General features: G+C 40.3%; 1 protein-coding gene across 3 annotated transcripts in view; it reads right to left on the bottom strand.

The window, feature by feature from the left end:
• Positions 1–17,220, bottom strand: part of SEMA5A (semaphorin 5A) — a 195,819-nt gene that overhangs the window by 47,289 nt on the left and 131,310 nt on the right. For all 3 annotated transcript variants that reach the window (XM_020812770.3, XM_078392566.1, XM_020812772.3), the window contains 3 exons: positions 15,678–15,882; positions 8,195–8,402; positions 7,186–7,303 (listed from right to left, as the gene is read on the bottom strand). In XM_020812770.3, coding sequence (XP_020668429.3) covers positions 7,186–7,303; positions 8,195–8,402; positions 15,678–15,882 — 531 coding nt within the window. The remainder of the gene's footprint in view (positions 1–7,185; positions 7,304–8,194; positions 8,403–15,677; positions 15,883–17,220) is intronic.

Below are 17,220 nucleotides of genomic sequence, written 5' to 3'. Positions count from 1 at the left end.
CAACTGAAATGCATGTGGAACTTCCTCTTTGTTGATGATGCAGCCATTGTTGCCCACTCTGCTGAAGACCTCCAACAACACATGAATCGTTTTAGCAAGGCCTGCCAAGACTTGGACTAACAATCAGCCTGAAGAAATCATGGGCCAGGGCGTGGATTCACCTCCCTCTATTACCACCTCCATGCAAAAATTGGAGGTTGTTCATGACTTTGTGTACCTTGGCTCAATGATCTCTGACACTCTCTCCCTAGACTATGTTGGCTTGGGCATGTTGTGAGAATGGCATGTTGTCGGATTCCAAAAGATCTCCTATATGGAGAATTAGTGCAGGGAACTCACCCCACGGGAAGACCAGAGCAGCGATACAAGGATATCTGCAAGCAGAATCTGAACACCTTAGGGATGGACCTCAACAGATGGGAAACCTTGACATCTGAGCATCCAGCCTGGAGGCAGGCAGTGCAGCATGGCCACTCCCAATTTGAAGAGACCCTTGTCCAGCAGGCAGAGGCAAAGAGGCAGTCTGGAAAGCAGCAAAATCAGAGAGCTGGACAAGGGATAGATTGGATTTATCTGCAGTGTGGAAGGGATGGTCACTCTCGAATTGGCCTTCTCAGCCACACTAGACGCTGCTGTTCCAAATCCTCCATACAGAGCATGTTACCATAGTTTCTCAAGACTGAAGGATGCCTACACAAAAATTAATATCCAGAAGAATAATATTTTTGCCATGGTCCCAGAGGAGGCATTATTGATTGTGCATTGGATTTTAATTGTGTATTATGTTTAAAATATTTTTGAAAAAGAGAGAGAATATTTTGCATGGATATTAGTAATTATTTCATCATTATATTTTGACAACCCTTGCTGGACGGGGATCCTGGAGTTTGTGGTTTGTCTTTCTGTCTGTCTGTATTTTCTATTGATTAATTGAATGATTGATTGATTGATTGATTGAGTGAGTGAGTGAGTGATTTTTATGACACCTTTCTCTCAGCAGAGAAGCCCAAGGCAGTCAGATTTTGAAATTTCTAAATATAATATCTTTCCCAGGTACTCCCAAGGTCCTGACTAGAATAACTGGAGAGGTTATATCTCACCTGTCTACACTGGCTGGGAGATTATGGGAGTTGTAGCTGAAAGGCACTGCATGTCTGTCCTGTGACTACAGGGATCAGCACTGGGATGAAGGAAGAAATAAAATCAGTGTGTAAAAAAAGTCAGGATGCTAGAAAATGAAAGAGAGGTGAGGACACAAGCTGAATAAGCATCAGCATGGAGACACAGAGTGAAACTGGTGCAAAAGAAAGAGTTTAGGAGGTAGGGAGAAGGCGGGGCAATGGGGTGCTGGCAAAGCCAGACATGTTCACTGTGATAAATAAAACTGCACGTTTATTTCTGTGTTTGTTTTTCTTGAAAAACTTCCAGAATAGTAAGAACTAGAAATACAACATTTTGCAAATACATTACAGAAGACTCAACATCTGGATATTTTATATTTCAGATGTCCCTGCTGGCTAGGAAATTCTAAAAGTTGCAGTCCTCTTACTGACACAGCCTGAACAAGAACCACATTTTCCATGGCTCCTGCTGGGTTCTCAAGTTAAATAATTGAACAGTATACAATATATCTTGTCTGGCAATGCTGCCTGGAGGATTCTATAAATTGTAATCCAAAGAAATTACCTGCAAGATTCTTTATAGTCTTGTTATCAATTCAGTAAGAGCCAGAAACACGGAATTTTGCCTGGATACCAGTAATGTTTCAACTTTAATAAATGAGTAGTGTTACATTTCCACTGGCTGAGCTGGCTGAAGGAGTCTAAATATTGTCACCCTCTTAACAAAGCTGTCAGAGCTAGAAATATCAAATGTTGCATGATCACTGGATAGGGTACAGTCATAGTCCAAAGATATTATATTTCTACTCTATGAGTACCAGAGTAAGTATTTGGTGAGTAGCAGAATGGAGGGACAAAAAGAAATATACCAGCTTAAAAAAGGTGGGGGGAGAACTCAGACATAATACTGAAACCAGGTGCAGGTGCTTGTGTGTGTGTGTGCACGCGCACATACACATACATGCGCACGTGTGTGCACCTACATACACCATATCATTTGCCAGAAGGGCTAGGCAAAAGAAAAATAAACTTCACTCAGACCAAACAAATCAAAACTAGCTACCAAATCAGGTACACACTATTTATGCCATACTACCTGTAAGACTTCTTTATTTACATTCCTGTAATTCTGCTTTATTCTCTTATATTTCATAAACTGGTCTCATTGCTCCAAACAGTCCTTCTTCATTAACCAACTCACTCAAAGATTCTTGAAAAATTAAATCTTACATGTTAATTCTCATATGAACCAAGTATTTATTCTTTCATTCTCTGAAAAACAATGTTTCTCACTTGTTTTTTGCTATTAATATTCTGAACAAAGTGTACATATGTATAACCCTTTTTTGAATGTAGACACAACCAATCTATACAAGCCATACAATAGTAAAACAATTGGATTCATGGGTAATTTCTTTCAGACTAGGTTTCTTCCCACCGGAATCACCTCAGTGAATAAAGTCTACCTCCAAAGCCCTTTTTAGCTTTCCCAGGTGCCATCCCATGATTTATTTTATTTTTGCTGCAGAAAGGTCATTTACTGTTCCTGAAAACCTGAAGGAGCAGCAATTTGACATTAAAAACCTGGAAGGTCCCACTGTTCCTTGTTTGCCCCCAACACTTTAAAAATGACACCAAAAGTTGATTTAGTGAATTATACATTTAATTAGGGGGGGAAAGCCTTCTCTATCATGCTTCATAAAGGCCCTTCCCATGCAGATTTAACTGCTGGTAACTTTTCGGCCAGGATTAAAAAACTATCTGCTTGTCTATGCATTTTAAAATAATTTGTGAAGTTGGACACACTGCTTACGTAATGCCTTCCTTTTTTGTAATAGTTCTCTCTTTGCGTGATTATTTCAGGAGTTTAAAATATATGTTCAATTTTATAAGTTCCTCTGGTACCATTAGAGGAAAAATACAGGTATAAATAATTCATGGTTCAAAGCTGGCTTGTTTGAACCAAATCACGATTATGGCTAGCTACAGTTCATTGGACTCAGATAACAATCTGAGGGCTAGAAGAGACTGCTATACCACACTGGAATATTTTATATCCCAAGAAGGGTCACCATAGGTTAAAACTGACTTGACAGCACATACAGTAGTTACTATTATTATTCAGTTGTTTCACAGTATGTACAGCAAACATACCAAAAGGGGGAGTGTGCTAGCAACACCATCAAGCCCCTTCATGAATCTGGAGAGCCTCCACTCTGTATGAATGTTCTTCTTATGAGTCAGAATTAGAGATGGGGGTATTCGTATACGAACACCCCACACAGGTGGACATAACATAGTCCACTCACTATTTCGCTGCTGCCGTGAGCAGCATACTCTCATCACTCCGGAGCTTACGGTGGACTAACCACTCTTCGACCTGGCAGAGAGGCTCATCATCGTGCCTCCTGCCAGGAGTGGCTAATCCACCGCGAACTCCAGGGTTATAGGAAAGGAGCACAGAGCCCACACCAGTGGCGGAACAGTGAGTGGTCGGTCTGGCCCCAGGGGGCTGGACCTCTGTTATGTCCAACTGTGCGGGGGTGTTTGTATACAAATATCCCCATCTCTAATCAGAATCCTGCTTTACAGGGTTTTCATTCATACAAACAGCCTCTGCAGATACAGGAGTTTCTCCCCTTCATAGTCACACAGAGTGAGGTGATAAAAAATAGTGAATTAGTCTGTGCTCTCTGTTTGTGTGCTTAATGTAGCAATTTAGAAATTACGAAATAGGGTTCTGCAGTTATATAACCCTGAAACAAAAGAGTCTGCATCCTTCTTCTTCATCTGGGCCAGAGGGGAAAATGTGCAAGCCAAAGGCTCAGGATGATGCGTTGTCATCACAATAAGCTGTGGTTTAATGTAACATTGAACTTGGCCTAGGTGTCAAACAGAACTTTAGATAGTCTCTACAGTTTTTCTTAATTAAAAAAAATTTTTTAAAGGAACAAAAGTCTGATCTCTCTATGCTGCAAATACCTGAAACAGAGTAGCAGATTTATGAGATAACTAACTGAAGTTTGGATACATATGATGTTCAAATCTTTCCAGATTACTGTGCTTCCAACAGATGGTTGAATCATATATTTGAATATTTTTCTATATACATATATATGAAAAATATTCATATATGTATATAAAACAAACAGATCTTCCATATATATATTTGATTGTTTGAGCTAGACAAACCAATTTTCAATATATCTGGATTTAGACATCTAGACAAAATCTAGACAAACAGAAGAACAACCTTCAGAACACGGCCAAAGAGCCCGAAAAACCCACAACCACCATTAGATCCCGGCCGTGAAAGCCTTCGCAAATACATCTAGATAAACAGTTTTTCTGTACATATATTCTTAGCCTAATGACCCTGATATACTAGATTTTCACATGCATGGTTGTTTTTTTTAATTTGGCAGGAATATTAATTTTTTCTTGAAAGACAGGCTAGAAATCCATTTCATAAATTATTTTAAAAATAAGCCTCATCGCCTTCATTTTGCAATGGCCCAGTCCCATGAGGCGTCTAACCTGCAACTTTCCTGACCACTATAAATTTCTTGCCATTCTGTCAAGAGGAAAAGGCCTTTTCTTCAGCTTTCCTTTGCACACCGTTTCCAATATGTACGTCGGGAGTTTCCTTCTTCGAAATGGATCTCTGTCTGTTCAGGATTCCATAAGAAGACCCCAAATTGCTGGATCATGGCCACTGTGTACCCAAAACATATTACCAGCTGTCTCACATGCCAGCTGTCTCTAGTCAGAGGCAGCCAGGGTTCATCACGCCATTCAACACCCTGAGCAGCTGCACCATAGGCGGCAATCTGCAGTTACTATGATTGTGTATCAAAAGGTTGGTTTCCTGCTGCCAACAACATTACCTTGGATTCTCAAGGAGGAGCTTCAGTTCCCTGCTTTGCCATTCAACTCATACATAGAGACCGAAAAAGAAAGTCAAGGTGAAACTCAGGGCGGCAAATGAAAGCATGGCCTTTACTAAGGAAAGGTTGGGTAAGGCAAATCGAAGTAGTTTCAATATAGATTTTCTATTAAAAAAAAAACCTTGGAAGGCACAGCAGGAAGCCTTAAAATCTTAAAAACAAATGCTATGGAAGACAGCAGGGAAAATCACCACTGCAGAAGTGTTTGTTACGGTTACTTTTCTGAACTTCAATTCACAGAATCCCCTACCCGGTTTACAAAGTGACTTTTCAAAGCTCTGCACTTCTGCCACAAGCTAGAATATACTTATCCCCTCACCGCTGTCTCCTTTACTGTCATCACTGGCAATATGATATCACTACAGAGTGCATGCATACTGGTGGCCCATGCAAGACACCTCTGGCTTTTTTTTTTTAACAGAAAAGCAGCATATCCAATTAACACTCACGCATAATAAAACTGGGGGGGGGGGAGCTTTAATGTAAAGTGTGTGGGAATTCCTATTAGGCAGGCAACCTACAGATCCACCAGACAGCTTAACGGGAGCAAATGCCTAGATTTAAGAAGAAATGGACTAGCTGGCAGAGCCAACTTTTCCTCTTCACTTCAGCTGCTCAGTATTCATCAGACATTGTCTATCACCCGCTCCACTACATTTCATCTTAGGCCCCTGCCTCCAGACCTTCCAGCCACTTAGCTCACCATCTGATAAGCCCAGTGCATCCAACTGTACCCATTTCTTGAGAGGTCTGATCTAGCTACAGTGACACATGCCCTGGTTACATCTCGACTGGGTTACTGTAACACACTCTAGATGGGGCTGCCTTTGGAAAGTGTTCGGAAACTGCAGAGGGTCCAAAACACAGCAGTCAGACTGCTGACTGGGGCTGGTTATAGAGATCATGTGACCCTCCTGTTACAGCAGGTCCACTGGGCTGCCGATCCATTCCTGCGCACAATTCAAACTGCTGGTCTTAACTTATAAAGCCCTAAATAGCTTGGGTTCAAGCTATCTAAAAGACTGAATCTCCCTCTATGAGCCTGCCTGGGCTGTAAGATCATCAGGGGAAACCTTTCTCTCAGTCCCACCACCCACACAGGTGCATTTGGTGGGGACACAGGAGAGGGCCTTCTCTGTTGCTGCTCCCAGACTTTGGAACTCACTCCCATAGGAGGCTAGACTGGTCCCATCATTGCAGTCCTTCCTCAAGCAGGCAAAGACCTTTCTGTTCAGGCAGGCTTTCCCTTAGTAACTGGTGGTCTGAGAGTGCTGTTTTAAAGGTATTTCCCTATAGATTTTATTACTATTTTTAATGTAATACTTGTTTAATTCTTTTTAAAAATTCATTTACCTACTATTCTTATTTTCTACATACAGTCTTTTAAATTATGTAAGCCGTCTCAGGTTATTTTGAAGGAGAAAGGCAGGATATAAACAAACAAACAACCCCCCCAAAAAAACAAAAGAACTCTCACTTTTGATGAAAAAGCCATACATCACCTCTTATCACCAGGCTCCACATAATTTCCCCTCCTTCGGTCTTCCTCTGAGTGAACCTCTCCTTTCTCAGGCTGCCACCTTGTCTGACCTCCCAATTCTACTTCCTCCACTGAGCCTTTCTAGATTCTGATTTCTCAGCCCATAGCCTACTCTGTAGTCTGTCATTTTTCAGCTCTCCTTCTGTTCTGCTTCCAAATCTTATCTGACTACCCCTCATCCTTAGATCCATTGCCAAACACTGCCAGAGGTGCATAACTCTTTCTGCCTGAACCCTGTTACCAATTTTCCCAACCAGTCTGACTTTTTTTTAATGCTGCATCAACTGCTACTGTCAACACTCTACTGCCGCCATAGCCAGATTTCAATCTGTTAAACATGTAGTTCAGGCCATAAGTGGATAACAATGATTCATACATACAAATCTTTCTCTTAAATAGCCTGCTTAGACTTAAGAATAAGATTTAACATGTTGTTCAGATCAGAGACAATAAAAACATGTATAGACATCATCTGAATATAACTCTTTGCTTTACATGGGTAATGTGACCTTCTTCTGTGAGCATCACTAGGACTTGGGGAACCTGAAGAGGATGAAGTTACATGCAGTCAACTTACTGGGCACACCGAAATGCTTTGCTCCCACTGACTCATGCTCAAGCTTTCTTCCAGTGGCGTGCACTTCTTCAGCACCAGGTCCCAGCCACAGTAAGGATCCTGGGATCCAACACATGCACTGAAAATATAAACCCAAAGCATCAGGCTTCAGTACAATTGTTCACAGCTATGCATGTTTGGGAAAGCACTGTCATCTCTTAATAGACCTTAAAGAATGACATTAACTGACACACTGAATAGATGAGGTGGGAAGAGGATGGAGATTTTCAGTCTCCTCCAACCACTTCTTCGCACTTTCCCATCCACCACTGAAAAGGCTTGTAAGAGGAAGCATGATATAGGTGTATACAACTGAACATTATGTGGAGAAAGTAGATACTTTCTGTATCTCTTATTAATACTAGAATGTTGGAGTCATCCACTTATTTGGAATGGTGGAAGCTTCAGGGCATAAAAGGGAGCATTTCTGCTTTTCTGTGAAGTGCAAGCTGCAAACCTGGGTAACTTTAAAAGAGAGTAGGACAAATTCATAGACAATGGGACTACCAGTGTCTACTAGCTTCACAGTAACAAACAGCCAATGATCTAGTACACATGATGGCCTTTCACTTCTTGCAGTATCTGAGACAGTGTGCCTCTGGATATCAGTTCCTAGTGAACATGAACGGCAGGGGCACGCTCCAGTGTACTCTTCTTGTGGCTTCCCAGGGAAAACTGATTGGCTACAGGTTGTGTGAACAAAAACAAAACAACAACAACAACAACAACAACAACAACAACAACAACAACAACAACAACAACAACAAAAACCAGATAGGCCTTTCAACATACACATTTATTTAAACTGGAAATAACCAGTAGGCCAAAAGCCAAATGATTAGTTAACTAAAATGCTTTGAGATAAGCTGACAGCCAAGCAACTATATATTCTCAAGAATTCTTTTCTGTTCCCCCCACCCCACCCCCAGCATCTTTGAATTACACAGTCCTGTCAAAGCTCATCAGATACCTGTGTGTTTTGTAGAACAGACATCTCTTCAGTGGGATCTTCACTACACTTCTTTGAAGGCCCACATACAGAGCACTCTGACTGTGTAAAATCTGCAGACTCCTGATGGGCTCCCACTGCTGCTTTGGAAAGATATCAATTTCCTCCAGCAAGCAGCTGCTTGATGTTTGATTAATTGGAGCAAGTACCTTCTTAATTGTGCCATGATCTGTAAGGCAAAGACAAGGAAATTAGTCATGGGCCTCTGCCTGTCTTAATGCATGTGCATTTGGGGACTGGCCTACAGTAGAGATGGGGAAATTTAGGGACTCTAATACCCAGGATAGCTTAAGTTGAGTATCCAGAAGTAACTTTTCATCACTAACCTAAAACTAAGACAGGGACAGGTTCTATTTATTGCTACATTATTTCCTTTAAATCAAATTGCATTACTTCCTGCTTTATTAACAATCTTTATATATTATAGTCTCGATATGTTTTCTGACACAAACTTTGTACATCTTATCATTGTTCTGTCTCTCAAGTCCTAAAAATATTAGAAAGGAAATGATAATGTATAATCCTGAAAGATAATACCATGATGATATAAATCTTTGTCAACCAAGTGAAATAATTGTTCTGGGACCGGAAGCAGAGTCATGAGAAATGGCTGTGTTTTGGTGCCAGAAAGTTCAGCTGCAGTCATGAGAAGCTGTAAGATCAGCACAACCTATGTACCAACAGAGAACAGGATGGATGACCTAGATATGCTGGGCTTTTTCTTATTATCCCTGTTAAACTTATTGTTTCCTAATAAATTGGTCAATTGGCTATTCAGGCCAAATGCCTTGGGTGTTATTTGATAAGATCAATATATACAATCCAACTGACATGATTAAGTAACTTGTTGACTTTGCCAGTATGTTACATATCCCCATAAGGCTAACTGTGGCCAATCTTCTTGCAAGAGTTAACAAGAATAAATTTTATGAATTTCTAGTTTGAAGCGATAAATCCCCCTTTCAGCACAAGCTTCAGTACAGTCTCTCTTCACCTGATGATCTCCCATCAGAAAGGTTTGCTGTTTGCACCTGTGAGGTTTAGAGCAAGGAAGACACATGCCTACATCTGTAGGATATGTTTAATGAAAGATAGCCTGACCAAGGTCATGTCACAAATTAAGGCAAATGCTCTCTTCCTCTTACAACGCCCCAAGCCCAACACATCAAACATGCAAGCAGAATCATGCTTTCTCCTAGCTGATCCATTACAAAGCAAAAGCAAGCTGATTTGTGAAATGCAGGCATAGGCTAGCTACAGTTAGAACAGAGCACTGTCAGAAGACACTAGAACTGATGAGAAAAGTGGGGTGGAGGCCATTTGAAACGCCACAATCAGGTATTGGGTGTTTAATCCTTTCACTGCCAATCATCTCCCCAGGGACATCCCCCCACATGTATAAAGAGGGGGAGAGAGGATGTGAGGGCGAGGAGAGCTGCTTAGAAAAAACAAAAAATGGGCATAGAGTAATTTATGCCTCTTGATCCCATCCACTGAACATTAGGTCATCTAGTTCCCATTTTGTGGTTGGAGAAAAGGTGCCCCAAAGTTCCCCAGATCACATTGAGCTCCATAAGATGCCATGCCATTCCTGAAAGGAATGGCTGCAGCACCTCTACTATCATCACTTAAGCTTGATAATCCATTAAAAGCACACAGGCTTCAAAACTGTGCAGCTAATTAAGTTCATTTACAAAATCCTCAGAGGCCTGAGAGAGCACCATCCAAAATGATAAATTATTTGAATTCCTTCTGTGCAGTCTCAAAGGGATGATTTTAATTCCCTCTCATGGATGCCACAAGATAGTCAGTCAGCTATACATTTCCAGAACTCAGTGTTTTGACAATCACTTGTCATGTTGTCCAAGCATGTTCAATACATCAAATAGGATAATTACAGTTATTTTCTCACACCTCACTCTCTCTCTTAGAGAGGAGCTGTACATCCAAAGATTATTCAAAAAGAATTCTGCCTCAATCAATAGGAACAAGGTTTGGGGAAAGAAAATTAGAACTAGTAAATTTAGCAAGTGCCTAATTCTATTATCACAAGACATGCCAATCAGTAAAAGCAACATGGCTATCTGGGTTGGAAGTAGCCAGCAGCTGCTCATCTCACCCAGATCACACCATTATTCTGTGCCCTATGGTAGTTTTAAAGGGCATAACACATATCGGGCCTTTGATCCTATCACTCTGCTGAAAAGGCTGCCTGGGTCAGCTAGCCATGGTGGGTGGCAGAGAGCATTTTGATCCTGCCAGTCCACCACACTGGAGGTGAAGATTACATTATATGAGTCCTATGAGCCAAAATGGATAAAAGTGAACACATAAACCAAAAATAATTAAAAATGACATCTGTCCCACTGAGGTCCTTCTTCTGAAAGAAGCCCTCTTCCACAAATAATGACTCTGTGACACAACCTCTTTGCCTTATGTTGCCCACCACTGATACAGCATATTTGAAGGGCCTCTTTTTACATCACCCAAGGCCACATAAAACTCTGCTGTTCTCTGTGTCACTCCAAACATATTCAAATGAACCAAGCAGATAGGCAGAAGCTGCATGTAAATTCCTGTCCAAGGACTCAACATCCCTCAAGGAAGATTCTGATGCAGGTTAAAAAAAACTTTTAAAACCTCCCCCAACATACACAAACATTTAGTTTGAGTCACTAAACATTTTCCAGCTCCACAGGAGCCACTTGCAGAAAAGTGGCTACAAGGCGATTACATTGGTATCAAGTATAACTGGTAAGAGTTGGATCTGGAAAGCAAAGAAAGCAGGCTGAGCTTGAACCAAATGTGTGTGCTTACTTGGAAGACAGGAGTCTAGGAGTACAGACAAGGGTCTCTCTCCTTGTTGAGAGACAGGGAGGCAAGAGAAGAAGGAGGAACCAGTGGGAAGAAAGCAGAAGTATGTAAGAATGTAGGGAAACTTCCCAACTTCTGCTTCAGTTCAAATGATTACTAAGAAATATGAAGCAAAACGTTTCTATTTAGAATTTGTTTTCCCTGTTGTTCATGGGGACACAGAGGCCTGTTGAAGGTATTATAGCTTTCAGTCCTTATTTTCTGAACATGAAGTAAAGTCAGTACTTCAGTTTGACCAGCTAGAATATTCAGGGCCCGCTCTGTCAGACTTTTCACTTCTTCCCTGAGCCAGCTGTTACGATCGCCATTCGTCAATTCCTTCTTCCATGCCATGTCCCAAAGTGCTTTCCATAGTTCCTTGTTTCATATGGGATGTTTAGTGTTGACACAGCAAGCTACCTGCCATGTAGGAAATACAACGCAAGAGTCTTCTGAAGTGTGTGGTTCTTTGGAGCCCAACCATAATCTCCAGAAACACTTTCCATGTGTTTATATGTGTTTGATTTAGTGGTTTGGTTTCAAAAAGAGCTTATATTATAATCTCACATATGCTCATCATTCAATATAGTAACAATAGTTTAAAATCACAACATGAATAATAAAATAGCAACATGAAACGCCAAGCAACATGAGATAAGCCAGAAACATGCTTGGTATTTAAAACATAAATGTGCAAAGATATGACAAACCAGTCAGGAGTGGTTCCATTGTCTGGCCACTTCTTGATTTTATATTTTTTCCCAGTACAGGAATACTTCAGTTTATAGTAAAACCCAGGAATGATAAAAATATGGATCCACAAAGTAACATGGATCCACATATATGTATGTGCATTTATGTGTCTGCATGTGTGTGCACTGCATATGTAAACACAAAGGAGACAAACAGATAAACACAGTGAGACAGAAAGCATAATTTCCTAAACAACTAAATAACATTCAGTAATATATACCTATGTTATCCAACCAATCATTTAAAAAGTAATTACTATGCAAAATTTGATATAGAATAAATAGCAGATCAATCTCCATTTTAAAAAAAAAGCTCCCTGGTATTTGATTTGCTTTTTGAAAAATAAGAATATTACATTATACTGAATTATACTGCTTTTCATCGAAGTAACAGAATACATAAGAAAGACAATAAAACGAATCTATGCACCAGTTGTCAGTTTTTCTTGAATCATCTCAGCTAAAAGATTAACTCCCAATTCTGCCCTGAGACCACACACAGATTAAAAAAAACCCAAAACATCCCAACCTTACCTATCCAGACATGTACGTGAACTTAAATTGGCAAGATCGACATATCACTTCATAGCACATCAAACTAATCCTAACAAACAGTGATTTCTTATGTTGGAATGTGTGGCAAGTTGCAAATGCATCAAGACACAGCCTGATTTGGCATAATGGGAAAAAACTTTTATTTGGGCCTATGAAGAGAAGGGTAATTGGCATCTGTCTCATTTTACCTACAGTTTGCCGCCCAGATCTGACACAACAATTACGTTTTTAGAACACAGTTTTTGACTTAATTGCTCTGTTATCCACAATCCAAAAGATATCAGGTAGCTTCATGCAGGTACATTTCATCTTCTGGCAGAAATGTGCTTCAGGAGAGCATCACAAACATACATGCTAGTGTGTTTCTAGTCACCTAATGCTGGATCTGTTTGGCACTTTTGAACAAAAAAAATCATGCCCTTATACTATGAAAGAGACTGGACAACAGTCTGATATGCAACACAAACACTGAAAATGCCTGAGTTCTGTCTATAATTAACAGAGGCCACAATGAAAGAAATCCACATAATTATAGGTTTGCTGTTGAAAATACTTCTGTTACAAATGCAGTTTTTCAGCTAAATACTTGCATTTTTTTCCAGTTGGAGAGTGGCTATAGGTTTGCACCATGCTAGTATTGTAAATTTTTTAGAAGTGACAGAATTCAGTCATAATGAACAATTACATCACAGTATTTCTAGTACTTGCTGTATTTCTCATCCATGTTTTCTCACTATTTCCTTTTCATACTTTTTAACATTTTGCGCAAAAATATAAATCTTCACAATCTACAAATTCAAGACACTTTTTAATTACTGGATCTATTACTCCTGGAATCTTGGTGGAACAGGAATTCCTGATTTATTAAAAAAATATTTTTGGAGATGAAGTATTCTGAAGAGTAAAATATGGATCCGTATCATAAAGAGATAACCTGTAGGCAACATTATATTTTCAAATGTGCAATTCTATGAAATGTCTCTATAACCCATCCTTTTTATGATTAGTGTGATTTTATAAATCATTTGTTGTGCATTCTGAATGTTCTGGTTGTCATAAATACACTGGTGCCAGGCTGCTATATAGGCCATAGAACAGAATTAAAATGTAGAATAAACAAGCAAAAGAAAACCATTCTGTTATTTTCAATGAAAAACTTCAAAAACGTAATACCAAAACAAAAGAATCATTCACGACGCAGTCTCTCAGTGCACAGTATACATATGAAATCTGAAACAAAACATGATCCACACTGTTCTGTCTCAAGTAATGTCACAGTGTTGTCCTTCATTTTTCTTTTCTTTTCCCAAAACATACATCACAAATTTCAGCCTGAAAGTAATTAATTTCTTTCTCCAGAAATCTAAGCAAAAGATAATGGAGAAAGAAATGGTTTGGAGGTTGGTGAGAGCTAAACAGAATAGATGAAGTCTTCTCTCTATCTATCTATCTACCTATTTCGTGCGCGCACCCCCCCCTCAAATATATGGGCTTGGTTTGAATGAGTCAATGGTATAAAAATGTTGGAAAGGAGATCTGTTACCTTCAACCATGATATAATCAGTGAACTGTAGTAGGCATCCTTCAGTCTCGAGAGACTATGGTAACATGGTCTGAATAGAGCTCTTGGAACAGTGTCTAGTGTGGCTGAGAAGGCCAATTCGAGAGTGATAATCCCTTCCACACTGAAGACAAATACAATCTGTCCCCTATCCAGCTCCCTGATTTTGCTGATTTCAGGACTGCCTCTTTGCCTCGGCTTGCTCTCCAAAATTTTGAAAGGCCATACTGCACTGTCTGCCTCCAGGCTGAACACTCAGATGTCAAGGTTTCCCATCTGTTGAGGTCCATTCCTAAGGCCTTCAGATCCCGCTTGCAGATATCCTTGTATCGCAGCTGTGGCCTCCCTCTGGGGTGCTTTGCCCTGCACTAATTCTCCGTACAGGAGATCTTTTGGAACCTCTTGGAATCTTTTGGAATCACTGAACTGTACCACATCCCATTGTGGAGAGTTTCCCCAATATGCAAGAATCAATTTTGGTGGGTATCAGTGTGTGGGAGAGCCCCTCTGTACAACTAGAAACCCACCTTCTTTGGATTAAAGCCATTCACTTGGTGCAAAAGGTAGATGGTAGAAATAAGTAGCTTTAGTCACTGCCAGCTAAAGAGAAAGTTTATAGGTCCTGTTCTGTTCCCACGTGCCACCCGCACTCCTCAGCACCGACACCTGTCCCACTAAGCATGTGCATTATAAATAGAGACTACTGTATCTTGCGAAAGCAACCACTGAAAGCTGCCACATTATTCCACAATTTTCCACAGCAGGACATAAAATAGTTACACTAGGAAAACTCATTTGCATACCATTGATTAAGTTGAACTCAAAGCGGCTTATAGTCACACACCTTCCACAGCTTGTGTTCAAGCCAAAGACATTCTCTTCAGGCCAAGCACAACAGCATGCAAAACACAGCTCTACCAAGGCCTTCCCACTTAAGCCCCCTAATCCATAAGAATGCTTTGCAACTCTAATGTAACCATTAGACAGAATCTGCTCCTTTAATGCTATAGAGCACTGGTTCTTAACCTTTGTTACTCCGATGTTTTTGGACTGCAACTCCCAGACGCCTTCACCACCAGCTCTGCTGGCTGATGTTTCTGGGAGTTGCAGTTCAAAAACACCTGAGTAACAGAGGTTAAGAACCGCTGCTGTAGAGAACATTAACTGAAACACATGCAACTGGTACTGGAGTGAACCCATGCATAAATGCAGCCACCCTAACCCTCAGTCTAATTGCAAGACTTCAGGAATGGAGTTGTGGGACTGGCATAACTCCTTAGAAGCAGAAGGTACAGGTGTTAGATTTCAAAGACAAGGCATATCTACTGCAACTCTACAGCTAGCTTTCAAGTCTTTATCATGCTTCTGAGATACGGTTTGTGGTGTTATTCTCTTATTCTGACATCTAACTGAAATTTAGAGGGGTGTGGGAAGAGTCTGGGTCTTCTACAAAACAAAGAGTGTGGTCAAGTTATACATCTGTCTACACCGGCCTAGATGTCACATGCTCATCCTTTTTTAACCCTGAGTCTTGTTTCTTTTTGCTCAACATTTCCCTGAAAATGACATACTCAAGGCCAGGCGGTGACTGTGTTGCAGATGATCTTTAACCATGCACAATGAACTGAATATGTATTCAACCTCAACACAAAAGCCCCTCTTCCCTCAACCAAATTCTCATCACCTCTCTCTTTGGATTCAGGTCCATTAATAAGGAATGTACCTGTGGCTAAATAAATGACATGAAAAAGCATGTCTTTGCCTTGTACTACATCCACAACCACATGGGAAAACCGGCTGTTGTCCTCCATGAAGTACGGAACTGGTGTGATAGGCTGGATCACTTCATGCATCAAAATAAATTTTTGGGCGTCTTGGAGATTCCTCTCTGTCAGATTCAGATACAGCCCTTGGTCTGTGGTGCCACACTGAAAATGCATAAAGGTACTATTGTTAACACAGCAAAAGGTTTAAGATGACTAAGAGTATATCTTATACTGTAAAAATCCTCAGGCTAATTAAGACATAAATTTGTGCAGGGAGGACTGATCACTTTTTAATGTGATGTACTCCAGAAATAAATGGAGTACATCACGGCTTGCTCGCTCCATCCTGAAGATGAGGCTCTTGAAAGATACCAGCCAGTTTGGCTCACTTGCAGCCTTAGGAAGGGCACCCTCATGCTTTTTCTACACTTTCTTTCATGGACTACATGAAAAGAAAATGGCAGCGATAATGCCCTCAGATTCAAAACACTGGGAAATCACCCTCGGGCTGAGAGAAGATTTGCGCACTCCACAAATCATATTCAACTTACAATCTAGTTCTTACTCCGTGAAACAAATATTTCACCCTTTCTGCAGAAGGTGCACAAAAAGGAGCCAAACAAGCAGGTATACTTTTAAGTGATTACAACCTTTTTGTTTAATGGCTTTATTTGGTTATGTTTCAGAAATCAAAACATTTTTAAAAACAGTAATAAAGAATCAAGTTACTACAAAACACCTTTCCTTCACTGACAAAATGTTGCAGGTTACTTTTAAAACAAAGCATGCAGGGAGTGCTCATCTTGCTTCTGGGTTAAATAGCTACTGCAGAAACTCCCACAAGCACAATTAAGCTCAAAAACAATTTGCTTTTAAAGTAATTTTCAGTGATTTTGCCACGTCCCCAAAATTTGGAAGCTTAATGGCACATTGGGTGGCAGAATGCGCCTTATGGCTTCAGGGGGATCTTGCAACCCCTCCCCCCATCAGAAGTTCATCCTCTCAATATAAAGAAAGCCCTAAATAGTGTTGGGGGAAAATTATCTCTATTAATCACACGATGTTCACGTCTATAGCCATCCTCAATAGCCCATATCAAACAATCATGGTTTTAAAACCTAACTTCTAGTGAATTTATTCTAACCTTTTCAAAACTCCTGAGAGAATTGTCCTACTTAAAACTACATGCATGTCTTACTCTTACATACGAAAATATTTAGTTTTAGGGTATGGGAGTAAAGAGAACCAACAGTGTTAATGGGCAACATATTTTTAAAGAATATTAAAGCAATGCAAATAGAAACAATGCAACCAACAAGTTTAAATATTCTGGTCCTTTCTCATAGATTGCCGTCCATGATGCCCAAGGTGTGACAAAATGACTAATGCTCAGAGAAGGTCATCTGCTGTGTGTGATTCACTGCCTTTGGCCTGCTTTTACACAGCAACTTACATACAGCTATCTTCAGTGACCTCAGAGGACAGGCACATCTGGAGGTT

The sequence above is a fragment of the Pogona vitticeps genome, chromosome 4 (assembly GCF_051106095.1).
Source record: "Pogona vitticeps strain Pit_001003342236 chromosome 4, PviZW2.1, whole genome shotgun sequence".
Taxonomy (NCBI): domain Eukaryota; kingdom Metazoa; phylum Chordata; class Lepidosauria; order Squamata; family Agamidae; genus Pogona; species Pogona vitticeps.
Note: the sequence above shows the minus strand (reverse complement) of the source record. Positions and strands in the feature narration are given on the sequence as shown.